The sequence below is a fragment of the Spinacia oleracea genome, chromosome 6 (genome assembly GCF_020520425.1).
Source record: "Spinacia oleracea cultivar Varoflay chromosome 6, BTI_SOV_V1, whole genome shotgun sequence".
Taxonomy (NCBI): Eukaryota; Viridiplantae; Streptophyta; class Magnoliopsida; order Caryophyllales; family Amaranthaceae; genus Spinacia; species Spinacia oleracea.
This window is the reverse complement of record NC_079492.1, coordinates 137,747,816-137,773,598: the sequence shown is the minus strand read 5'-3', so window position 1 is coordinate 137,773,598 and position 25,783 is coordinate 137,747,816. Positions and strand designations below refer to the sequence as shown.

At 36.2% G+C, this 25,783-nt stretch overlaps 3 protein-coding genes and 1 long non-coding RNA gene across 8 annotated transcripts; 3 read left to right on the top strand and 1 right to left on the bottom strand.

Moving 5' to 3' along the window:
* The first annotated feature begins 1,413 nt into the window (after positions 1-1,413).
* Positions 1,414-3,406, top strand: LOC110794894 (uncharacterized). The gene is made up of 2 exons (XM_021999863.2): positions 1,414-1,659; positions 1,868-3,406. Exons 1-2 carry the CDS (start codon positions 1,570-1,572, stop codon positions 3,173-3,175), a joined length of 1,398 nt encoding a protein of 465 aa, XP_021855555.1. The 5' UTR covers positions 1,414-1,569; the 3' UTR covers positions 3,176-3,406.
* A 934-nt stretch (positions 3,407-4,340) lies between these two features.
* On the bottom strand, positions 4,341-8,639 carry LOC110794866 (uncharacterized). Of its 4 annotated transcripts, none has more exons than XR_008923604.1 (5): positions 8,483-8,639; positions 6,375-6,576; positions 6,138-6,290; positions 5,529-5,851; positions 4,341-4,629 (listed from the first exon to the last, which is right to left on the bottom strand). XR_008923604.1 is itself a non-coding variant. In XM_021999834.2 (4 exons), the coding sequence occupies exons 2-3, from the start codon at positions 6,564-6,566 to the stop codon at positions 6,159-6,161; spliced, it is 324 nt and encodes a 107-aa protein (XP_021855526.1). In that variant the 5' UTR covers positions 6,567-6,576; positions 8,483-8,639; the 3' UTR covers positions 4,341-4,667; positions 6,138-6,158. The 4 variants fall into 4 exon arrangements, 2 of the variants coding, with proteins under 2 accessions (XP_021855526.1, XP_021855525.1); XR_002535142.2 differs by having other exon boundaries at positions 5,529-5,839; XM_021999834.2 differs by lacking the exon at positions 5,529-5,851 and having other exon boundaries at positions 4,341-4,667.
* A 1,795-nt stretch (positions 8,640-10,434) lies between these two features.
* Positions 10,435-11,177, top strand: LOC130464299 (uncharacterized). Of its 2 annotated transcripts, none has more exons than XR_008924682.1 (4): positions 10,435-10,517; positions 10,662-10,803; positions 10,904-11,023; positions 11,125-11,177. It is a non-coding gene; the product is annotated as an uncharacterized lncRNA (long non-coding RNA). The 2 variants fall into 2 exon arrangements; XR_008924681.1 differs by having other exon boundaries at positions 10,435-10,523.
* A 5,098-nt stretch (positions 11,178-16,275) lies between these two features.
* Positions 16,276-24,702, top strand: LOC110794867 (cellulose synthase A catalytic subunit 1 [UDP-forming]). The gene is made up of 14 exons (XM_021999835.2): positions 16,276-16,607; positions 17,564-17,759; positions 17,875-18,053; positions 18,777-18,897; positions 18,999-19,188; positions 19,386-19,652; positions 19,829-20,174; positions 20,379-20,516; positions 20,602-20,727; positions 21,097-21,309; positions 21,429-21,693; positions 21,831-22,027; positions 22,661-23,011; positions 23,897-24,702. The coding sequence occupies exons 1-14, from the start codon at positions 16,524-16,526 to the stop codon at positions 24,482-24,484; spliced, it is 3,261 nt and encodes a 1,086-aa protein (XP_021855527.1). The 5' UTR covers positions 16,276-16,523; the 3' UTR covers positions 24,485-24,702.
* Positions 24,703-25,783: the final 1,081 nt, after the last annotated feature.

The window sequence follows — 25,783 nt, the reverse complement described above, 5'->3', positions numbered from 1 at the left end:
TCCTTAATTGTTTGTCGCATTCATTAGAAGTGTTTTATTAAGAATTGATTGTGTAGAATTGAGAAAAGATAAAAATAGTGGGCCACATGTATTTTATGTGAGAGTAAAATTGTGGTCTTGTGAACTTTCATGGTAATGAAACAATATTTTAGGGATAGACTAAAACGACAAATGTTGCAAACAAAAAGGGACAAAGAGAGTACTACAAAGTACACCAATATGATATAAGACCAAAAATATGAGTATAAAGACAATCTAAAATTCTTCATACTACCCCGTTTCGTAATGATCTTTACAGTTACTATTTGCACAATTATTAAGAGACATGAGATAAAGTATGTAAACAAATGGTTGAGTATAATAAAATATGGATAAAGTAAGAGAATGGGGCAAAATTGTGGATAGATGTAAGAAAAAAATGAATAAAATAAGAGAAAGCGAATAGAAAGATGTAAATTTGTGGGGGTAAAGGGTAGGATGATACATTTTCATGTCAAAAAAAGAATTTAACAAAGTGTAAAGAACGTCATGAAACTGACTAAAACGGAAAGTGTAAAGATCAGTTTGAAATTGAGGTAATACTACATATTAGACCTGCTCAAGGGGCTGGGGGGCCCAGTCCAACCCATTTAACTTTGGCCCGACCCATAGAACAGGTCTACTACATATATATATCGTATATTTTGTATTTGCCTCGTGCGAAGGGTTTGCTACAAATTTTTCTTACCTTACCTTATAAACAAAACATGGTATATATATTTTGAAATTATTACTTTAATATTCTCGTAAAATGAAATTCTCCATACGTCCACGTATCTCAAAAAATACTCCCTCGAACCCCAAGAAGCACCAAGTTCATAACTACAATGACTAATTTGCTCCAAAAGAACTATTCATTTCCTGTTTCCCATATTCCTTAAAGCATCCCTCCTCCATAATTTCCCTCCTTCGTTCGATCTCAAGAGGCTCAATTGTTACACATTTCTTTCCATTGAATTTCAAACGAACTTTTCTGAAAAGAAAAAATCACTAACATTTTTTTTTATGTACATCTGGTTATACCTTGTACGAAGTACAACCAATGCTAATTTTGTACTCATTTGCGCGTTTACAAGCTTTGAGCAAATCAGCACACTCGACGACTCATGAAAGGTTTTACAATCATATAGCATGCGGCTTAAACAGTTCACAACACACATGTCCGTACAGGAAATTAGGCTTATGTTGAGGCATTGGATTACGTCCCTTTAAAGTTAAACAAATTATAGAGAGCCAAAAACCGTTGACCAACTAACATAAACTAAGTAACTCCAATAACAAAGCTACACCAAAAAGAGTTTAACACAAGTTAAGACTACAACTATCGTATAAAAAATTGTCACTATTTAACTAATTGGTCAAAATTAGTTGTTGTTATTTATCTTAAATCTCTCCTATCATTACCAACTGATTTTCAAAATTAAATTAAAACTGGGTAATCCTTTTATTTTTGCTGAATTTAAGGCGCAAGAAAACTAAAATCCCAAAAACAAATAACCAAAATAAATAAATTTGAGTCTTTACTTTCACATGGCAAGAATCATGAGTTCATCAGTAACTCCAATCAACAACAAAGGTGATCAAGTTCTTGCAGATGATCTTCACAAGAATCCTGCAAATGTAATCAACTTTAAATTCAAGTTATTTATTGTCACCATCATTTTTCTTTATTTTGTTATAGTTTAACACGTTACTCCATTTCTTGTTCTTCTGTCTAACTATTTTTCTTCCTTTTTACCATTTCAAAAAAGAAAAAGAAGAACCCATTATTGAGATTATTAAGTGGGTTTGCATAAGATTTGTCTAAGAAAGATCATTATCAATGCAGGTGAAAGAGTCGTCAAGAATCGCGGTTGATAAGCCGAGGATGAGTGGGAAGCTTGTAGGGATTGTTTTTTACTTGCAGGTGGTGGTGATTTGTGTACTTGCAGTGATTCTAATCATTAGAGGCTTCATATCATCGCATCAGTTTCATCCATCAAAGTGGTATCCTCCTATGCTGATATCTGTTGCATTAGGTGGAATTAGCGGATTAGCATGGCAGATTGTTACTTACTACAATCCATCAAAAGCTCTGAAATTAGCGTTTTGGTTTAGCCCCTTGTTAACTTGTGCAATGGGTGTTGTTTTAATCTCAATTGGTTCATCAACTGGATTAGCTTTCGGAGTTTTATCAATCTTGGTATCCGTTATTCAATCATTGTACGCGTGTTGGGCTAAACCCCGTTTTAATCATGCTGTTTCCGTACTGTCTGTCTGCACAGCAGTTCCTCCACAGAAGACCATCATATTGACATTCCTGTCTGTGATCCTAACAGTCGTTTACTCTTCTGTTTTGGTGTGTGGGATTGGCGGGGCGACTGCGACTGGGACCCACATCGATAACGTTTTCATTGCTGTCATCCTACTAAGCATGACATGGACACTGCAAGTCATCAAGAATTTCCTGCAGGTGGCAGTTTCTCGTATCAGATATCTCAACTTCGTCGTTGGTGGAGATGATGATCAGAGAATGGATGACAATGACACGTGGACATCTGTTAGAGGTGCAGTGTGTACAATGGTGGGACCCGTCTGTCTCGGGTCAGTGTTAGTACCGACTGTCAGCCTCGTGCGTGGCTCTGCTAGGGCAATCAGTCTCATAGCAGGCGACTCTGACGAGTTCCTGTTTTCGTGTGCTGATTGTTATTCAGGGATTGCTTCAAGACTTGTGACATGTGCAAATCGATGGGGGTTTGTCCACGTTGGAGTCTATTGTAAGGGGATCATCCAATCATCAGATGACACGTGGGAGATGTTCCGAAGAGGTGGGATGGAAGAGCTTATTGACAGTGATTTGACTAGTTCGTTCTGTTTCTTTTGTGGAGTTGCAGGAGGTGCTGTGAGTGCACTTGCAGGTGGGTGTTGGACACTTGTGGTTCATAAAGAGTATGCAACTCAGATTATGTTCTATGGTTTTGTTATTGGTTATTTGGTTAATCGTGTTGCTGTGGCTTGGCCACAAGCATGTGTTTCGGCTTACCATGTTGCGTTTGCTGAGAACCCTCAAAGTGCTCGTTTTGATGCAACTATTCCAGTGAGGTTGCAGGAACTCCATAGAAACCAGCATTCTGACATTGAAGATGGGAAGAATTGAGCTATTTCATTCTCGGTACACAGTTTGTAAATAGTTTTCTCATCAGATTTTGGATTATAGATTTAATTCTTTCTTGTAAATATTTGTAACTTGGAAACTAGTATAACCATTATGTATACAATATACATCAAGCAGTTCAATACATGTTTGCCAGGTGTTTTTTTAGCAAAGGGTAAGAGAGGACCCTACAAAACCAATATTATTACTCCCTCCATTTCTTTTTGATCTTCCTGTTTTTATAAATGTCGTTCCTATTTGATCTTCCTGTTTCTATTTTGGGACATGACTTTTTACCATAAATTTCCCCACCATCCCTTATTCAATTCATTCACATTTCCCTATTCAACCACCCAACCCCACTTTTATGATTTTTTATTACTTTCATAAAAATATCTTCTCTCTCCTTCATTTCTTTATTACTTTCTTCATTTATTTATTATTTTCTTTTACACCCAATCATTACTCTTTACACCCAATCATTAAAAGATTCCAGTTTCTTAATTTTCACCCAAAACTCCAAACAGGAAGATAAAAAAGAAACGGAGGGAGTACAAGTTAGTTAGCTTAACTACGCAGGTCTTCGTTTCAGCTACTACCAAGCATGTTGCAGTTGATGGGACCCGACCCTGTAACCTCCAAGTCACAAAGTGAAATTCCACCAACGTGTGCTGGTAAATGTTTGCCGTTTTGACTTTTTTTTTTAATAGGCAAGAAAAAGGGACTCTACTAAACCAACACCTAGCACAAGTTAACCAGCCCAGCTACATAGGTCTTCACTTGAGTCACTCCCAAGCATTTTTGCAGTTGATGAGGCTTAACCTTGTGACCTCCAAGTCACAAGGTAAGTTCCCCACCAACTTATGTATAACCATTCTGTATACAATTATACACGAGTAGTTCAGTACATGAATACAAACTTAGTGAAGATCTAAGATTGTATTTGGTACGACCTTCGTGGCTTCGTCTGTTAACATTCGGCAAATTTGATTTGATGGTCAAAACTAGCTTGTAAAATTGTACTGCATTACAGTGTAAAAAATTAGGACATATTTTAGTTAGATCGTAATTTTACAATTATACTATGGTAAAATGATTAGAAGCAAAGCAACAGTCAAGTTGAATTATTCGATAATCAAGAGTCAAATGAGCCATACGGACGGACTAGTTAACAACAAAAAATCTGGTCAACATTGCAGATTTGCCATCAGGTTTTCTTAAAACCACGAGTTGTGTTTATCATCTCTAGTAACAGATCCTATCTCAGCACAACCCTTGATTGATTACAATATGTTTCTGAAACAAACTTTTTTTTTTCATATGCTTTGCAACCACATGGAAACAACTAGAGCATCAAATTTGAAATCATCAGCAAATCCGGATTAACTTACGAATGGCTTCCTACTGAGCGAAAGAGTGGTCTTCAACTCTTGATTCCTAAATCACGTTTGGCTGACCTGCGTGTCCATAAACAGTTGAGCATTTCATCAGAAATCTGTTCCCACGACAGTCGTCAAGAAAAAGAACTCGGATTAAGGAAAATCGGTCACTGTGTTGAATAACAGAAGATTTTCTGAGAATAATATGCAAAGATGGGATCCATATAAAATACGAAACTAAGTTCATCACAATTTAGATTCTGGAACTTCAGAAATCTACTTTTAAGAGCTAGTTAATTCAGCACAAGTCTTTTGTGGGCTTCCCGAAATGAGAAGACATCAACTTCAGAAAAGGCAAAGTCTTTGCAAGTTGAGACGGAAAGAGATCGGACTCGAGCTATAAGTAAACCAGCATTAAAACTCGAACTCACAGCATCTAAGCCAACTAGTTGGTCTTAAGTTACAAGTTACACTACTATGGTGAATACCAAACCCTATTGATGCTCAAATTTAAAACTTAATATCCTTCATCTATTCTCTCAAACCTTAATCTATTTCTGTCTACAGTCACAGAAGATATGTTTTACTTAAAAAAAGGAAATCCTTTTCATACCACTAGAATTTGCAAATTCACAAAGTCTGGTCCCTAGGAAGACTGAATTAACAGCTCATTGCTTTCAGAAAATCAAGCCCGAGACTAGTAAAAGCATGAAGCTACAGACCATAATATTTCTTCCAATGGTAACAAACAGCCTAATATTAAAACAACACTTAAACAATCCATGTTACGAGGATGCAAAAGCTACATATACATTTGTGATAGCATCTTCCAATCACAACAGTGACATGGAAAAAGGTACATAGAAGAGCAGGAGGGAGCTAAGTTCCAGCTAATAATTCGATTTAGTCCAGCTAACTCCTTTTATACACTTCACAGGATTTAATACTTAGGAGCCAGTGAGCTAAATTCCAATTACCTGGTGTTAAAGGATATGAAGTTAACTCGAGTATGTTGGTGATAGGCTCGTGTGAATAGTTATGCTTTACTCAGCTGTCCGACTATCCCTCATTATCTGGTCTGAAGTAGTGGATTATTCCTGCCTTCTAATTAAATGACTCAAAGGATCAAAGTCTTCTGCAATTTTAGTGGTAGGACTCTATGTATCTAACAAGGTGCTTCCAGAAATATCACCCCAAAAACTAAAAGCATGACAACCAGCCTTAACAAAGATTTGTTTAACTCCTTTCTGCTAGAACTTAAAAACGAGGCACCACAAGGTCCACACCCCTGAAATAAAACCTTTTGACATAATAAGATCACAAATAATTAGGTTTTCAATCTCAAGTTTAAAACAAGGAAAAGTGGAAAACAATATTTCCTTGAGCATATTGTCAGTTCCTTTTAACCTCCACCAACATGTTGATTTCAAAATTAAGATAATAAAACTATGATAAAGGTCAAAACTCTGTCACAAGTAAACCTATGTGGATCAACTATGATAAATTTCATAGATACAAATTAATCGCAACAACATCAAATAACAAGACTTGTAAACGAAAACGAGAAGTAATAGCTAACAGCTAACCTCAAAATTTCGGAATGGGATCTAAGAAGATTCACTAGCAGGAGTAGGTAGATGGCTGACAACCAGTGGAGGACGTAAAGCTCGATGCTTCTCCTGGTTTTCCTTTCGGGCCTTGTACATCTCTTCAGTCTCAACAACCACCAATCTTTTAACCTGAATAAGAATAAAAAATTAGGTGCTATATAAACAAAAATAGAACTCAACAGCCAATTATTAGTAGACATGTCAATGTCAAACCTGCTGTATCATTCCCCTAACAGTTGGAGTGTTCCATCTCATCACAGTCCTGTTGCACTTGCCAAGACGTAATGCCTCCAAGGTTCGTCTGTGAAGTTTTCTGGTTCCCGGCATTCCCCTCACTAAAGTTATATACAAGTTGGGGCTCCATGCAACAGGAACCTGTGCCTTGAAAGCCTTAAATGCACTCATCTCTTTCAACCTACAATGACGACCATGATAGTAGGTAAAAGAGAGAAATATTCTTCCAGAAAACAAAATGGACCGCCACTTGAAAAAAAATCCAGATTCTTCAAAGACCAAAAATACTTGAATTTCCAACTTTCTAAAAATATTACTGAAGCATGCTAAATTCCAAAGGAAACCATTTACAGTTACATGCTGCTAAAGCTTCAAATGTCATTCTGATTCTTTCCTTGTAAAAATATCAATACAGGAAAAACTGAAGAAATTACTTCAGAGGTTCTCCAATGGATTGAACCAGCTACAATTTCCAGTTCAATATAACACTTGTTCTGATGTAAAGTTGTGTTAACCTTTTATCTAATATAAAGCCAAAAGCTTAAATAAGAAACGAACAAAGAAAAGTGTAAGAATGAAAAAATATGGACAAATGCAAGCTTTAAACAGATCAAAAGCTAGGCAATGTGCAATTTCCATAGCACAGTAAAACAGCTTCAACCTTTTCAATCATACATTCACACGTTGGTATAGCTTCTCGTCTTCTCTCAGCTATCAACGAATCATTATTCATTTTTTTTCTTCATTATATCAAAACGTTAAAGGATAATTGAAATTAAATTGTTAACTGAGACTAACAAGCTTTGCAGTAAAACATCAATAACCTTCGCTCATTTGATAAACAAGCTGAATTTTCACGCTCAAGTTTCCCTTAATTATAAAGGGGTTTAGCCAAGCTAAACTTTGAACTGAGCCTAATTTGACCTTTTCCAACTTTTGGCAGCCAGCTGTATTCCAAAGCTCCCTCTTCCGACTCCCACCACCAAAAAAAAAAAAAACCCAACCAACCAACTAGCCAGCACTCTTATACCACCTAGCCTCTTCTGAGCACTATTATGACAGTAGCATCCTCTGGGTTCTAAAATCCAGTTTAACCACTATATCATGTACTATCTAAAAGTTATTATAACATACTTTGTATGATCCAGTGCATAGTTACTTAAACATACATCCATAAATTTTAGGACTGCAGCCATGTCATTTTCATGCATACAGTACACTTGGGTCATGCGGCGCTACCGACTAGGCATTTCTCTCCACTCTATTCTCATCTCCTACTCCAGTGCAACCCACCCCAATCTCTGTCTTCCTCCCGATCTCTTCAAAGTCACCTCTTTTAGCATTTTCTCCATTACATTCTAAAAACCCCTGAATAAATGGAGCAAGTTCAACAACTAAAGCTCCACCCAATTAAGAATCACTACCAAATTCAAATATCCACACATTAAACTCCCTGGCATGATAGAGAATTAAGCTTAGCTCATAATCAGAAATTGAATTCCAGTGCGCACATTTCAATCCATTTCCACTACCGCCATTTATTACCATCCATGAACTAACCCAGTAAAACCGGTTAGCTGATTTTAGAATATGTGCACTCCTTTGAATCAGCCCCTCAAATTGGAACCATGCATCCTCACAAGTCCCACACAGAGTCAGCCCTTCGAATCAGCTTTTTCATCACTTATACTATCTTTCAGAATGACTACAGCAACAATGACTTCATATTACCATGCCCGTCCCTGAGGCAGGGCAGGAGGGGCGCCCGCCCTGGGCCCAAGGATATATGAACGGTGATTGTAAGAAAAATTGAATCATATTAAAGAGGATTATACGAATTTCAATTAGAATTTCTCATGAAAAACACCAAAACAAACGCAACAGCATTTATTTAACAATTTGAAATCCACCATATAAGAAAAATCGAAACATATCAAAAAAGTATAATATGCATTTCACAACACCAAACCAAAGCTAGCAAAAAACCCAACAGAAAACAATTAGTAATTTAGAAATTTACATCTTTGAATCAATAAAGTACAATAAAATCAACAGAAAAATCGATTAAAATTCTTGTAGATAATTACCGAGAATAGCAGCAGAGGAGAGGTAGTTGGCAGAAGCGACACCGATTACAACTACAAGAATAACAAGACGCGGCTTTTGTTGTTAGGGTTTTGAGAAGAGGGGGAAGGAGATGCAGAACACAGCTTTGGAGTTTCAGGAGAGAAAAAATTATCTTGACATCAACTTTTTTTTTTTTTTTTGTATTTTTTTTTTTTTTTTTTTTTTTGTATTTTTTTTTTTTTTTTACTATAAGAGCATGTACATTGGTTGGCTCTTCAAAAGAGCTCTTGGAGGACTATCCTCTCTCTCTACCACTATCTCTCTGCAAGACACACTCAAGAATTCATTCTTAAAAACACCGAACATTGGTTGGTTCCTCAAATGAGCTCTCCATTATTATTTTGACCATTTGGTGGTTCACAATTAATTTTGTTTGTAACCAAAGTTACTATCCAATTTTCAAAGTTACTCCCCACTTTTCAACAAGAATCAACTCTTGAAGGACTCTTGGACAAGAGCTACCTTGAAGTAGCTCTCCACGAAAAGCTACTCAAGAGCCCCTCAAGAACCACTCAAGAGCCTCAATGTTGGCCAAGAGATAGTTCTTGTTGGAGAGCTACTTGGAGAGCCACTCCAAGAGCCCCAATGTACATGCTCTAATACGAAGTAGTATAATGTACGGTGGATGACTAGCTCAATAAATTAGATATTCTTGCGTTTTTTTGGCTCAAAGTAACTCTATGTTTAAAAATAAAATCGTGACTTAAAATCACATTATCCAATCACAACATGTACTAACAACACTAATTTGATACTTTTTTTCACAAATTCTTATTTACAAGTGTTGTACAATAAATATTGTACACCGGAGTAAAAGTTGACTTAAAATGCTTGAAATTTACCTTTATATAGGTAAAAGTTATCTATTTTTTAGTGATAATTTTTTTCATTTTAATAAAAAAAAAAATCTTCAACGTTACTAATAATGTATAAAATTAATCATTTAATTCTTTAAAATGTTTATCTAACAACTTTTTTTTAATAATATAAAAGTTATAAAAAACTAGGTTAAAGTTACAAAAAAATGCATAAAAGTTATCTTGGTGTACAATAGATTTATTATACACCTTATACACGCAAGACCTTTTGCTTTTTTTATTTTTTATTTTTTATAATAAGTTGAATAAATACGTCAAAATAAAATAGAATCAAGTTCTTAACTGTTTTTAGGCATGGTCCACAATAAATTTAGTGTGAACCAGATCCATTTACGAATTAGTGTAATAAATTTTACTCAATTTCTAAATATAGAAAATATTTGTGAAAACTTCCTTAAAAGATGCAATATTTGCAAAATTTCCTATGAAAATGGTGCAATATTTGTGAAACTTCTTTAAAATGTAAATAGTGCAATCATATTGTAACGGATTAATATTTTTTTATTACATTGATATTTTTCAAAATATGGAAGATGATTCCTTTTCCATTTAAAGAAATGTATTAATGCGTTAGTAAATATAATAGGTACTCCCTCTGGGTTTTTGCTATTTTTGTGTGTATGTGTGTATTTTTGCTATTTTTGTGTTTATGTGTGTGTAACATATCACTTGTATGGGCACATAGGTTTAAAAGGATTGTGCAATTATCTCTATTATATAAGAAAACCCTTGAGGTTATTATGGTAATAACATCTTGGTTTTTCCCTATAGAAATGTGTATGCGTCACAGTCCAAGTGTTTTGACACTGGATCGTGCGGCGCGCTCTTGCCTTTACGTCGAAAAGGGCGGCAGCCTTTTGCTGATAGTGTATCACAAGACTCGTGCGACATGAGTGAGTGCTTGATTTGGAATGAACACTCTTGCTTATTGGCGACAAGAGCGCCTCCTTAACTTAATTTTGATGAAATAAGTCCAAATAAATTGATACAAAACATATCATTAGCTTAAAAAATCACTAAGCCTCAATTTTATCAGCAGCTTTTCGGTAGGACCGCCCTACGGGCGCGTGTAGGAAAGACCGAGTGAGTCAACCACGCGCGCGTGGCCTCACGCGCAGTATAAGTAGATTTTTTTCTCTCTCCTTCATTCTTCTCCTGCAATACGCTATTCTTCATCTTCTCTTTGGTTTCTCTTTTCTCTCTCCTCCTCCTCCCACTCCCACCTCATTTTCTCTCTCTTCTCTTCCTCCTTCCATCGCAGCCACACCACCGTTGAAATAGTGGCGAAGCAACAGTGATGAAGTAGGTTTTCAGATGCCGACGGCGACGCAAGACCTAGATCCACACGGAGTAGCGGCGCTCGATGTAGATCGGAAAACTGCGGAAGTTAGGTCGCCGTTGAGGTAATTCTTCAATCTCTATCCAAGTCTCTCCTTCATATTCTTCACTTAGTTAGGTTTTTGATAAATTTTGTTGATTTTTTTCAACGTCTTTGGTGGGGAGGCTGAAGAAGGAATATGAAGAGTGAAGCGAAATCGCTTCGCGACGGAATCCACGGCGGTGGTGGTTAGGTTGGCGGAACTGAAAATGGCGAGGACGGCGGCGGCGTTGTCTCGGAATTAGGTAACTCTTTCATCTCTCTCCTTCATCTCTCCTCTATTCTTCAGTTATTTTAGATTTTGATTTTTCAAATTAATTTTTGAAATTAATTTAAGTGAATTTAGGTTTTTGATTTTAGGTCTTTTTTGCCTCTGATTAGTTGCGGTAGCGGTGGTGGTTTATCATCTGAATTCTTGATGAGTCATGGATCCATGATTAATTTGTTGTTGCCATTGTTTCTTCAGTCCCGCCAACCACCACCGGTGTATTCGTCGCCTCCACCGTGCTATCAAAGAGATTTCTCATATTTAGTTATGTTTTTGTTGTGTTTATTTTTCAGTATGAATTAGTTAAGTCATGGTCATATTTAGTTAAGAATTTGATTTGTTTAGTTAAGCTTTGTGGAAGTTGTGGGATTTCTCAATGATTTTGGGACAGACATGAACGTGGACTAATATCAACAAGAAGAGATTGACTGGTTCTAACCTAGTGAACTGGTAAAATTCAGGGGTTGTACTGATAATTCTTTTTTGTTTGTTTTAGTTATATTTTTGTTATACTTAGTTAAGAATAATATCATGTTAGTTAAGAATAATGTATGTTTAGTTAGGATTAAATTTGCTTTAGTTACATATTACAATTAGATTTGTTTTATCAATATGGTAACTGATAATACACCCTCAAACTCCCAGAGTTCTGCAACTACACGCATTGTTGCTGTCAATTTGGTGTACAAGGCAGGAAGATGGATAATGATCCTTCCACATTGCAGCCCCGGCATGGACGGCATTACAGTGTTTGTGACCGAGCTATATTTGGCCACAGACCGAGTGATATCAGGCAACATACGACTCCATCATGAGTACTGCTGCTGCTGGTGCTGCTCTTTCTCTCTGCAGTTTTGTTACTCCCTTTGCAAAATGGAGAACATCCTGCAACCGTATTTCCCTTTCGATTTAGTAATATGGCAACTGCTGGACAACCCTTCACCATTAAATAAAGTTAGGGAGTACATGGAACTGCACTAGCTGCACCTTCTGTTGGTCTGACAGAGAGTTCAGCAGCCTGGTTGGATAAGGAGTTGTCAGGTGGGCAAAAATTGGGAGGCCAGACTTTGAGTTGTTGAGATGATTGTTGATTTGGTCTGCCTCTTGAGCACTCTCTAAGCGTCGACGCTTCATCAAGCTTTAATGTGCTTGTTTTTCTTTAATTTCATTTAGTTATTCATGGAATTAGTTAAAAGATAAAGATGTATTGTTTTTAGTTATAATATGTTATGTTTAGTTATAAAATGTAATGGTTTAGTTACTTCTTTTATTGGAATTTAATTAAGTCACTTTGTTTTAGTTATACTTGAGTTATATTTAGTTAATAATAACTTTCGTTTAGTTATGATTAAATTTGTTCTAGTTAAGATTAGATTTGTTTTTAAGTTAGAATTATTTTGTTTATGGAATTGAGGACCATCATGCCGTTTAGTTTATTTCCGGGTCTTATTCCTCTTTTACACACCAAAAAAAAAAAAAAAAAAAACTCAATTGCTTAACTAAAATGGTTTCATTGTTTAACTAATTGGTTTTATTGCTTACTTAATTGGTTTCATTACTTAACTAATTGAATTTCAGGCGTAACAAACTTTATATTTGTAAATTATTTAATTTGTTCCATTGATTAACTAATTAGTTCCAATGCTTAACTAATTAGTTCCAATGCTTAACTAGTTGTTTCTATTGTTTTAACTAATTTGTTCCATTGCTTAACTAATTCGTTCCATTGCTTAACTAATTATTTGTAGTGCTTAACTAATTGAATTTTAAGCTTAACTGATTGGTTTCATGGTTTTAACTAATTCGTTCCATTGTTTAACTAATTGGATTTTGGCCTTAACTAATTAAATTTCAAACTTCACTAATACTTTCATTATATATGTAAACTTATTGGTTCCATTTCTTAACTAATTGGTTTCGTTGCTTAACTAATTCGTTACACTGCTTAACTAATTGGGTCCATTGCTAAACTAATTCGTTCCATTGCTTAACTAATTGGATTTCAGGCTTAACTAATACTTTATTTATACTGTAAACTTATTGGTTTCATTGCTTAACTAGTTAGTTACAAAGCTTAACTAATCGATTCCAATGCTTAACTAATTGGCCTCAATACTTAACCAATTGGCTCCATTGCTTAACTAATTGGTTGTATTTCTTAACTAATTAGTTTCAGTGCTTAACTAATTGGTTCCATTGTTTTACTAATTGGTTGCATTGATTAACTAATTAGTTCCAGTGCTTAACTAATTGGTTTCTTTGTTTAACTAAAACGATTTCATTTTTAACTACAACTTTTGAAATCATAACTGAAACTTTAAAACATACACGGAGTAACAAATATTCAGAAAAGGTTAACTAAAACTATTTTAAGAAAAAAAAGTAAGAAAAATCTTAAACAGAACGAAATAATTCTTAACTAAACCTAAGAAAATCATAACAAAAACCCAGAAATTCTTTTTTCGAATTTCTTTTTTTCCGAACTTTTTTTTCCCGAATTCCTTTTTTAGATTATTTTTAAAAAAAAATTAAAGTTTTCAAACTTTTTTTGGTACTAACTAAACTAGTGTAAAACATAACTAAAAGTAATAAAATCTTAACTAATCGAATAACAAAATAGATAAGGTACAAAGACAAATAGTTAAACGTATGAGTTGAATAGTTATTATTTTTAAACAAACTTATTATTAACTAAAACTCTTAAAATATTAACTAATTGGTTTAATAGCTTAACTAATTGGTTTCAATTAGACCTGTCAAACGGGTCGGTCGGGTCGGGTTGTAAAAAATTATTTCCGGGTTCAGGTTGAATCGGGTCGGTCACTTTCGGGTTCGGGTTTGCAAATGCTTGTTCAAGACCCAGAACTTTCGGGTTCGGGTCGACCCAACGGGTTGAGAGATTTTAAAACGCACATTATATTTTCATTAATTTAGGTGATAAATATACAAAATATGAGCAAAAATTAACAAATTTTCCTACACAAGTTTATATTTAGTCAAATTCAACCATAAAATGGCGTATAATTCAAATTAAAATTATATTACACACAACAATAGTAAAAACAACGTGTTTATTATGCTTAAATTTTCTCATAATCTCATTTTTTAGTATAAATACAATGATTTTCAATCGGTCGGGTCCAAAACGGGTTCGGTCGGGTTTTGACCCATTACATTTCGGGTTGCTCGGGTTCGGATAAAATCGGGTTACGGGTCACAAAATCTTGTTCAGGACCCATTATTTTCGGGTCGGGTTCGGGTCGGTTTTCGGGTCGGGTCGATTTTTGACAGTTCTAGTTTCAATTCTTAACTAATTGGTTTCATTGCTTAACTAATTGGTTTCAATTCTTAACTAATTGGTTTCATTGCTTAACTAATTGAATTTCAGGCTTAACAGTACTTTCTTTATATCTGTAAACTTAGTGTTTTCATAGCTTAACTAATAGGTTATATTGCTTAACTACTTGGTTTCAATGTTTAACTAATTGATTCCATTACTTAACTAATTAGTTTAATTGCATGTTTAAAAGTGTGCATCTTAACTAAAACCATGAAATTCGTTGTCTAAAACTCAAAATAGGTAAATAAAACTCAAAAAATTTTAACTAATTCCTAGAAAATCGTAACTAACACTAAAGAAATCTTAACTAAAACTCAAAAAACCTAAAAAGTGATTATTAATTAAAACAAAAATATATTCTCAACCAAAATAAATTTAACCTTAACTAAAACGACAATATTCATAACTAAAACAAAATAATTCTTAACTAAAACTTCTTAAACCACGACTAAAACTCCGACAAATGGAACACAAAAAATATTAACTAAACCTCCCAAAATGTTGACTAAAATCATATGAATTTTAACTAAACAATTATTCACTTAAAAAAAATCAACTAAACCATTTATTTCTTAACTAAATACAGGAAAACCATAACTAAAACATTACAATTCTTAACTAAAACGAAATTAAACACCAACAACAGCATAATCGACCAACAAAGTAGCGCTTCCTTCCAGCTACGAAACCCTAGCGAGGCTTAGCAGCTTCGCTTCGTTCGCCTCGCAGCCACCGCATGACTGAAGCGCGACTTCTCCTTCCTCTGCTTGCGGCAGCGGCAACCACCACCATCAACCAATGGCAAATCCGCCTCCTCCTGCCATGAATTCAAAAATCAAAAAAATCTAAATCAAAAGAGGAGATTGGAAAAACTTAATCAATTCAATCGAAACAAAACAAAATCAAATCTAAATCAACAAATCAACATGTCAACATGTCAAAGATAAGGAATCACCTCATAACGAACACCTCATATTCCTCATGCAATTTCCTAACCAGGTTGTCCGACGAGGAGCAGCAGCAGCCACGGCGACTCATCGCGCAACCTCCTCGGTCTCTCCTCTCCTCTTCCCGAACATCGCACGATCTCCTTCCTCCCTTCACCGCTGCTCGCCGGCCACCACATTCTCATCTTTCCGGCAAAATTAATCTACAAAATCAACAAAACTAAACAATAAAAAGGAAAATCAAAACCCTAACTAAATTAAATGAAGAATGAAGGAGAAATGAAGGAGACAGATGGAAGCCGAGTGAACAATTCTCACCTCCGCCCTAACCGCCTCGCCGGTATCCTCCGCCGTCGACCTCGATTCTCCAGAAACTGGCCTCCTCCGTCAGCCGAAATTTGTAGTTTGCTCCTACGAATTGCTACACGATTCGAAGATTGGAACCCGATTATCACCGGCATTGGCCGAGAGGTTTGGACGAGAGAGAGAGGGTCAGAGAGGTTTGGAGGAGAGAGAGAGGGTCAGAGAAGTTTGGAGGAGAGAGAATTAGGGTTATGAAAATAAAAATGAAAAAGAAATGGAAAATATGTAAATATATTTTTTGGGGGGAAAAAACGCTGACTCAGCTCATACATGACAGCTTGGTGACAACAAGGCGGTCTTACAAGAAAGACCGCCTTATACAAAAGTTTGTACAATTTTATTTGACTAATTTTATTTGAACTTATATTATCTAAATTTATTTTAACTGAAAAAACTTACTTGCATATCATATACAGAAAAAACTTTTTTTGTTATGAACTTATCTGAATTTATTTTATTTGAAATAAGTTAAAATATTTTGAAAACCCAAAAATTTATTTTCCATTATTTCAACAAGCCATCATTTAGCATTTTACAATCATAATAAAATGATTAAGTAATGCATTAGGAGCACACATTAAACTAATAAAACCGCACTTAAAAGATAGAGTGTTGTGTAAATTTCAGTAGAGGAGGAGAGAGAAAGAAAGGGAGGCGAAGAAGCAGGGGATTATGATATGATATGATATGATATGATATCCCCCATTTCCATTGATTGGATTTCTTAGAAATTGAGCAATAACTCAACTCAGATCTCCCAATAATACCCCTGACACACAAACATTCTGCAAAATTTGGGGTTCAATTTTTTAGCTGAAAATCCAGCAATGGAGGCGACAGGTGGAATGGTGGCTGGATCTTACAAAAGGAACGAACTTGTTAGAATTCGCCATGATAGTACTGATAGTGGGGTGAGTTTTCCTAATCAAGTTTTGATCTTGATTTGATCTGATTTTGCATCTTCTACTTATTTATTTTTAATTACTTTTAATTTAGATTTACATTTCTGTTCTTCTTAAGTTATTAGATCTACGTTGATTGCTGAAATAAGTAATTTGAACTGTTTTGAGAATTGAAATTGGAATTTGTTAATTTGTAATTCAGATCAGTTGATGTAAGAGTGAGGTTATGATCACCGAAAGTAATCAAATTTGAGTTTAGTTTGTGTTTTAAGAAGTGAGACTGTAGTACTCTACAGTTCATTCTGTTTTTCGGCTAATTTAGCTGGATTTTTGGTTATGTAGTTTCAACTGACTACATTTTTAGTAATTTAGGTTGTTGGAACTACTTGGAAGTGACTAACTATGAGATCAATTGGTAATTTGAGTAGGATTTTGTTCTTAAATGTTGTTTTCCACTGTTATTCTTAATCCCGTGCTTCAAAGAGTGATCTGACTTGCGATGCTTAGATGTTCGGGTTGATTGGAACTTGGAAGATAAGCTTCCTTGTGGAATGTTGAACTATAGAGTTCGCGACGATGCTATTTACATTTTTAGTTTGTAATTGTGTGCATGTGACTACAATGATTTGTATTACAACAATTCATGACTGTTGTGAAAGATGGAGTTAATGGATTAAAAATGTTGACGTGGGTCGGAGCAGAATTCATGTCGGTTGATTTAATTGAGATTGTTTGACAAGAAAAGATCTTTGAATTCATCCTTTTCAGTTCTTGCATTTGACTGAGATCAATTGATACATTTGGGTTTCTACTTCAGATGTCGTTATATTCCATTGTCCTATCGATTCATGACTATTTTTTGTTTTTAATCTCTTGTTGTGAGGCTTGTTTCACTGTGATCATCGGTCTGCTTCCTAAATTATAGTAATTTGACACGAGTTTTTTTTTTTTTGGGTTAATTGCAGTCCAAATCTTTGAAGAATTTGGATGGACAAATCTGTCAGATCTGTGGGGATACCGTGGGAGTTACTTCGAATGGTGGTGTCTTTGTCGCTTGCAATGAATGTGCTTTTCCAGTTTGCAGGCCTTGTTATGAGTATGAGAGAAAAGATGGAAACCAGTGTTGCCCCCAATGCAAGACAAGATACAAGAGACAGAAAGGTTTGCTTGCTTTAGTTTATAGTCTTTATACCTTTCAATAATCCTTATTTTGTTTGTATCAAGTTCTGCCATTTTAGCATAGGTGACTACCTAAATAACATGAGTTTTGCACCAGGGAGTCTTCGAGTGCAGGGCGATGATGAAGAGGAGGATGTTGATGATTTGGATAATGAATTCAATTATGAAAGGGGAACCAGCAAGGCTAGACATCAATGGCAGGGAGAAGATGTAGATCTCTCGTCATCTTCTAGGCATGAATCTCAGCCAATCCCTCTCCTTACCAATGGTCAAGTGGTAGGTGACAAATGCCAACTTTCTTGTTCATGTTCTTTTCGTATTTTAATTGTTGGACTAGGCTTGTCATATATGTGTAATGTGCATCTTGCATTGTGGTTAGTTCCCAAATGGTCAGTTTTTTTTTTTAATAGAAGTATAGTTTTGGGAAATAAGCCTATATTCAGTCTTTCAAATCTGGAAGCATAAGTTTTTGAAAGAAGCTTCAAACTACATAGTGATTTGATGCTACAAGTTGATGGTGGAGATATTTAGTTTGTTCCAAGGTATGTGAACTGCAATTACTTGTTAGTGACCGCAGGCTTTCAAACTTTTTCTGGTAGTAATATCACTAATATGGGGTTTCAGTGAACTCTACTGGCTCATAAGTAAAATCCTTGAGAAGCTGTTGTTGGTCAATTATCAGTTTGATGGCTGTGTTACATGCAGCTCAAAGTCTGGCTGTGTGGTGGTGTATGTTATCTATGTTGATAGTCTTGTTGACTTGAAACAATGTTTTAATTTATTCTGTCTATATTCTATTTAACATGCTACGTGTTTGTGAATATTTATGAGTTTATCCTGTTGATCACCATCAACCTAGGACCTCTTTCTATTTTTATTGGATGTGCTCGACAGTGTAGTAATAGAGTATATACAGCTCATTTGTCTGTTGGGTGGATTTAGGTTACTGTTTATGGCTGAAAAGTAGCTGCTTATTAAGATATTCATTATTTGTCACAGGTTTCTGGGGAAATACCAAGTGCGACACCAGACAATCAATCTGTGAGAAGCACATCAGGTCCTATAGGCCCTGAGAAGCGTGGTAACCATTCCCTTCCTTATGTTGATCCATGCCTGCCAGGTAATCTTGTTGTTTATGCTGCTGTATTGTTACGAATCTCAGTATTCTTCACTTTGTATGTTGTACTCGATGCTAAATGCTAATGCCATGTGTTTTGACAGTTCCTGTGAGAATTGTGGACCCTTCAAAGGACTTGAATTCTTATGGGATTGGTAGTGTGGACTGGAAGGAAAGAGTTGAAAGTTGGAAACTGAAGCAGGAGAAGAATATGACTCATACGGGAAATCGATATTCAGAAGGAAAAGGGGGCGATGTTGAAGGCTCTGGTTCAAATGGTGAAGAATTCCAGTTGTGAGCATCTGTCCTTCTCTTATTCTCATCTTTTCTCCGCCCTGGGGGTGGGTTTTCTCTGAATGAATGCTTTCCAAAGTTCTGGGTGCTTTCATTTTTATGCTCAACTTACACTAAATGGAGATTAAGATTTGGGTTTATATCATGCAATTCTTGAGGTGGAACATTGAAATTGAAACCTTAATTTTCTTTTGCAGGGCTGATGATGTGCGTCAACCAATGAGTCGTATTGTCCCTATCCCTTCATCACATCTCACTCCTTACCGAGCTGTGATCATTTTCCGGCTTATCATTTTAGTCTTCTTCTTGCAATTTCGTATTACCCATCCTGTGGAGGATGCATATCCGCTATGGCTCACATCAGTCATCTGTGAGATCTGGTTTGCAATGTCATGGATTTTGGATCAGTTTCCAAAATGGTATCCTATCAACCGTGAGACGTACCTTGACAGGCTCGCATTCAGGTCAGCGTGCTTTACTAATGTCTTGCTCTTAATATGTACGAAGTATGTGTTATTGGTGTAATCACCCACCCACAACTGCTTTTTTTTTTAATTAATTTTTTTATGGCGAATTATTGTTATTTTTGAGGTCATTGGGATAAGGCTCTGAACTTGAAAACCATGCATTCTTTTGCTAGGCATGACCGCGAAGGAGAGCCGTCGCAGTTAGCTCCTATTGATGTGTTTGTCAGTACAGTGGATCCTTTGAAAGAGCCGCCTATCATCACAGCTAATACCGTGTTGTCCATTCTAGCAGTGGACTACCCAGTCGACAAAGTTTCTTGCTATGTTTCAGATGATGGGTCTGCGATGCTGACATTTGAAGGTCTTTCTGAAACTGCTGAGTTCGCCAGGAAATGGGTGCCATTCTGTAAGAAGTTCAGTATTGAGCCAAGGGCACCAGAATTCTACTTTCAACAGAAGATTGATTACTTAAAAGACAAGATTCAGCCTTCTTTTGTCAAGGAACGCAGAGCAATGAAGGTAATTAATGATATAGTTTGGGCTTTATTAGATATTCCTGATTTGACGGGCCGTGTGGCCTAGCTGGCCCATCCCGGATTTGACGGGCCCTATAATACTCTGCTTGGCTCCATCTTTCCCTGGCCTGTTTGGTCTTGAACCGGCCCACTGGCCATCACTAGTCTGGAGACTGGAGAGTAATTACTGATACTTAATTAAATGCAGAGGGAGTACGAAGAATTTAAGGTCCGAATCAATGGCCTTGTTGCAAAAGCACAGAAAGAGCCTGAAGAAGGATGGACAATGCAAGATGGAACAGCTTGGCCTGGAAATAACCCCAGGGACCACCCAGGAATGATCCAGGTAAAATCCTCGTCTCTTAGCTACTAGAATTATTACTATTTATTTTCTTGTCTGCCTTCCGGAACTTACAATCCTTGGTTTACAGGTGTTTTTGGGCCACAGTGGAGGTCTTGACATGGATGGAAATGAATTGCCACGATTAGTTTATGTTTCTCGTGAAAAGAGACCTGGCTTCCAACATCACAAGAAAGCTGGTGCCATGAATGCTTTGGTTAGTTTACTGTTTTAACCCTTTCGGGTTCTCCCCTCCTTTTCTTATACAGTGTGCACTCTTTCAGTACTCATGTGCTATTTGAGTCCTTTGACACATTCGATCACGTTCTTCCTTTATTTTTATTTCTGAGAAGTATTTTTTGACTGGAGTTAATGCCATGTTTCCTACAATCTTTTCATTATGATGTTTCTTTTTTTGCTTTTCATGTTTTGTTTTGTTTTTCTTCTCTTTTATGATGTTTGATTTCCTTAGGCAGTTTGGTTTGCACTAGTGTTATATGCTTCATTATTTATTTTCCAGTAAGTTATATTTTTCCATTATCAGAGACTATAAGAGTTTGATTACAACTTTTACTGGATCCTGCAGATCCGTGTTTCCGCAGTACTGACAAATGGTGCATATATACTGAATGTCGATTGTGATCACTACTTCAACAACAGCAAATGTCTTAAAGAAGCCATGTGTTTCATGATGGATCCTGCTCTTGGAAAGAAAGTATGCTACGTGCAGTTTCCCCAAAGATTCGATGGCATTGATTTACACGATCGATATGCTAACAGAAATATTGTGTTCTTTGATGTATGTTCCCATTTCTCTATTATTGGTGCCCATTTCTCTATAATTGGAAAGATTTTCTAGACCCGTTTTCCTGTTTACACATCAAAGCTTGATTAATTTGTTGTCCTTGTACTATACAGATTAACATGAAGGGTCAGGACGGCATCCAAGGGCCAGTTTATGTGGGAACTGGATGTTGTTTCAACAGACAAGCACTTTATGGGTATGATCCAGTATTGACTGAAGAAGATTTCGAGCCAAATTTCATCATCAAAAGTTGTTTTGGATCAAGGAAGAAGGGGAAGAGTGGTAACAAAAAGTACATGGACAAGAAGAGGGGACCTAAAAGAAGTGAATCTTCCATACCAATTTTCAACATGGAAGACATCGAAGAGGGTGTTGAAGGTAAAACAAAGTGCATTTTACTCACTCCCTTGGTTGTCTTATAATTTTTGCTTGGGGATAATTGTAAGGGGTACCGTAAAATTAAGTGTTTGGAGGTCAAAAAAAGGTAATAATTCGCCGTTATTCTTGTTGGACAGGCTATGAGGATGAGAAGTCTCATCTTATGTCTCAGAAGAGACTAGAGAAGCGATTTGGTCAATCACCAGTGTTCATTGCAGCTACCTTCATGGAAATGGGGGGTATTCCACCTACAACTAATCCTGCCACACTACTGAAAGAAGCCATTCATGTTATTAGCTGTGGATACGAGGACAAGTCTGAATGGGGTAAAGAGGTGAGAAAAGTAGCAACCTTCATTCACCTCCCCAAAAAAATTTAGCAATGTTTTTCTGCTATTGGGAAATTTGTCTATAGTAACGCCCTTATTTATGCCAATTTGCTCAAAACTACCCCTTCATGCTTTATTAACCTTTTGTTATTTTCCTTTTAAGTGTTTGAAAATTTAAGATCCTACCAATAGTTTATTCTGTTAAAGGAGATGAAGGAAATTCTATGTTTCTGAAATCTCATTTGCTATGCAAGTTAATTTTTCATTTTAAGAGATATTTAAGACTTCCAGTAAATAAATGAAGAGAAATAAATATATGGGTTATCCAGTGAAAACCTTGGGTTTGAAATAAACTAATGATTTTTCTACATGAGGAGTTTTCATAATGTGAACTTTCACATTTTTCGTTGGTTTGTGAAGCTAATGGTTGCATAGTGTGTATCCAGATTAGCATAACTAGATGTTAATTTTGTTTATGATAATCAAAGCTTGGGTTTGACATGATTTGAAAAGCTAATCTTGCATAATGGTTGCATAGTGTGTATCCAGATTAGCATAACTAGATGTTAATTTTGTTTATGATAATCAAAGCTTGGGTTTGACATGATTTGAAAAGCTAATCTTGCATACTGTGTCCAGATTGGGTGGATATATGGTTCAGTGACAGAAGATATTTTGACTGGATTTAAGATGCATGCTCGTGGGTGGATGTCGATCTACTGCATGCCACCAAGGCCAGCTTTCAAGGGTTCAGCTCCCCTCAATCTTTCTGATCGTTTGAACCAAGTTCTTCGATGGGCTCTAGGTTCTATTGAGATTATGCTTAGCAGGCATTGCCCCGTTTGGTATGGCTACAAGGGAAGGTTAAGGTTTTTGGAGAGATTGGCTTACATCAACACTGTCGTTTATCCCCTAACGTCTATTCCACTTATTGCCTACTGTATTCTCCCAGCTATCTGTCTATTGACCAATAAGTTCATCATTCCCACGGTAAGTCTTGTTTTTTCCACTTGTTTATTTTCAGAATTTTTGTTCCTTTGGTTGTAGTGAGTGTCTTTTGGGTTGTTGTTTGCTTGCGTAGAATAAATCTATTTTCCATGACATCCTTGTAAAAAGAAGAACAATGCATATAAAGATCTATTAGGAGCATGGAGCTGCATACTTTAGTGTAGTAGAATAATTTTTAGTGAATTGTGATTCTGTCAATAAATTTGGAACAGCCCAAAATATGTTCTTCTAGACTTCCACCATTCAGCATATTGTATCACTCTCCTTACGCTCCTTCCTGAACTTCTCTGCATTATTTTCCCCTTTTCTCAGCTTTTCTGAACCTTTTTGCCCTTATCTTATATTTTTTCTCGAACTTTTTCAAGGTGAAAAGAAAGGGGATTATTTTTGCGTGGACCAGGTCCACAATAATATTATTGTGACCCAAAACCAATAATTTTCTCTAACATCCATTTTTATGTACATGACCTTTATGGTTCATATAGTGACCATAATAATTAAACACATATATTAACCATTTTTTTGAACCATAGTAACCCTATGTTTTTTAAAATGAATTGTAACATAAAATCACATTATTCACGCACAATAATGTATAAACCACACCAATTTGATTCTTTTTTTCATAATAATCCTAATAAACATGCCAAAATAAATTAGGAATAAGTTGTTGACCTTTTTTAGGCATGGTCCACAATAAGTTTAGTGTGGACCAGATCCATTTTAAGAATTGGTGAAAGAACAAAGCCTTAAGTAATAGGATTTCGCTGCTTTTCTTCCCAAAAATAAAATAAAATAAAATAGGAAACAGCTTCTTCATTTGCATTTACGGTTCCTAATGTTGATGTTGGTTGTGTTTTGTTGCAGCTAAGCAACTTTGCTAGTATACTGTTTATCATGCTCTTCATGTCCATTGCTGCAACGGGTATTCTTGAGCTGAGATGGAGTGGAGTATCCATAGAAGACTGGTGGAGAAACGAGCAGTTCTGGGTTATTGGAGGTACATCAGCCCATCTGTTTGCCGTGTTCCAAGGTTTGCTAAAGGTGCTAGCCGGTATCGATACCAACTTCACCGTCACTTCCAAGGCAGCCGACGAAGACGGTGATTTTGCAGAACTTTACATATTTAAATGGACGGCGCTTCTTATCCCTCCCACCACCGTCCTGATCGTGAACTTGGTTGGTGTAGTGGCGGGTGTTTCTTACGCCATTAACAGTGGTTACCAGTCATGGGGCCCACTGTTTGGGAAACTGTTTTTCTCATTCTGGGTGATTGCTCACTTGTATCCCTTCCTCAAGGGTCTATTGGGTCGTCAAAACAGGACACCAACCATTGTTATTGTTTGGTCCGTTCTTCTCGCTTCCATCTTCTCGTTGCTCTGGGTTCGGATTAATCCTTTCACCACTGATGCTGAGAAGGCTGCAGCTGGTAATCAATGTGGTATCAATTGCTAGATTAAGGAGGCAACGTAAACCTCTTTTTGGTTCAGCTTTGTGTAAATACCAAGACATGTATCATGTGTGTCTCATTTTGTTGTTATTTATGTAGCATTATTATTATTAATTTTATTTATTACTGTTTTGTAAAGAAAACATACTTCAGACGTACTATTCTTTTTGAACCCATTATATAATACGAAGTACATAGACGTTAGCACGTATTTGTGCATCAAGATCTTTTATCTCTGCATTTCTCAAAACCGGACATGGCAGAACCTTGTGCTTTACACAAAGGCGTCTAGGCAACATTCAAATTGAAGGAGACAACCTGCTTATTGTCAACACCACTAAAGGTATATGGGAGACTCCGTGGAAACTTCAGAACATATCAAATATAATCAAGAACTATCCCCGACACTTGGGACATCACACATATATTTAGAGAAGCTAACAAAGCAACCGATTGGATTGCGAATGTTGGTCACTTAGTCCCTATACTATATTCTTTAATCCTTGTAATAGTCCCTAATTACTTTTTATTCTCCGAACTGACTTCTTAGCAGTAACCCTCAAGCGGAGGGACTCCTAATGTAATTTCTTCCTACCTTTCTCAAAAAAAAAGAGATTTAGTTCAGTAGTGAATATGCGCCCCTTTTGTTTTTCGACTAGTTGGGAATTGAATCAAGCCTTTGGGTTAGATCGCCTTACAATAATAATAATAATATGTGAAACAAGACCAATATCTGAAGATCCCAAAAAAGTAACAAGTCACCCTAGCATGAATATCATATTATTGCTTTATTTGGCATGTGTTGGAGCTCTCCCCTCTATCCCTCTTCACAAGCTTATATTGAAGTTGTTCGGATCGAGTTCAAGTTTAGGTCATGTTTGTGTGAATTCCAGTTAGAATTGGTTTGGGCCTTTGGGGTTTGTTTGCACACTGGGCTGATTAAGAATATTAGTTGGACGGGTTTTATGGTGATCCACCACGCATCTGCCCTAACTCCCTAAGTAGGCGGGGATGGGGGAGGTTTGGCTAGTGGATATGTTTGAATAACATTCCTATGAGTGATAAAACAACCAACAAAGAAAAAATAAAATAACAAAAATGAAGTTGTAAGGCAATCATATAGGTCTGCCCCTGTCAAAATCCGACACTCTGATCATTGTGCACGGAAATTCCCTTCTCCAAATCAACTCTTTCAAAATTCCAAGGCAAATCATCTCTTAAATCTACATATAAAAAAAAGGTACAAGTCTTTTGATAGCCGGTAATAATGTTAACCAGAATGAACTTGAGGAGGTTGTGTTGCT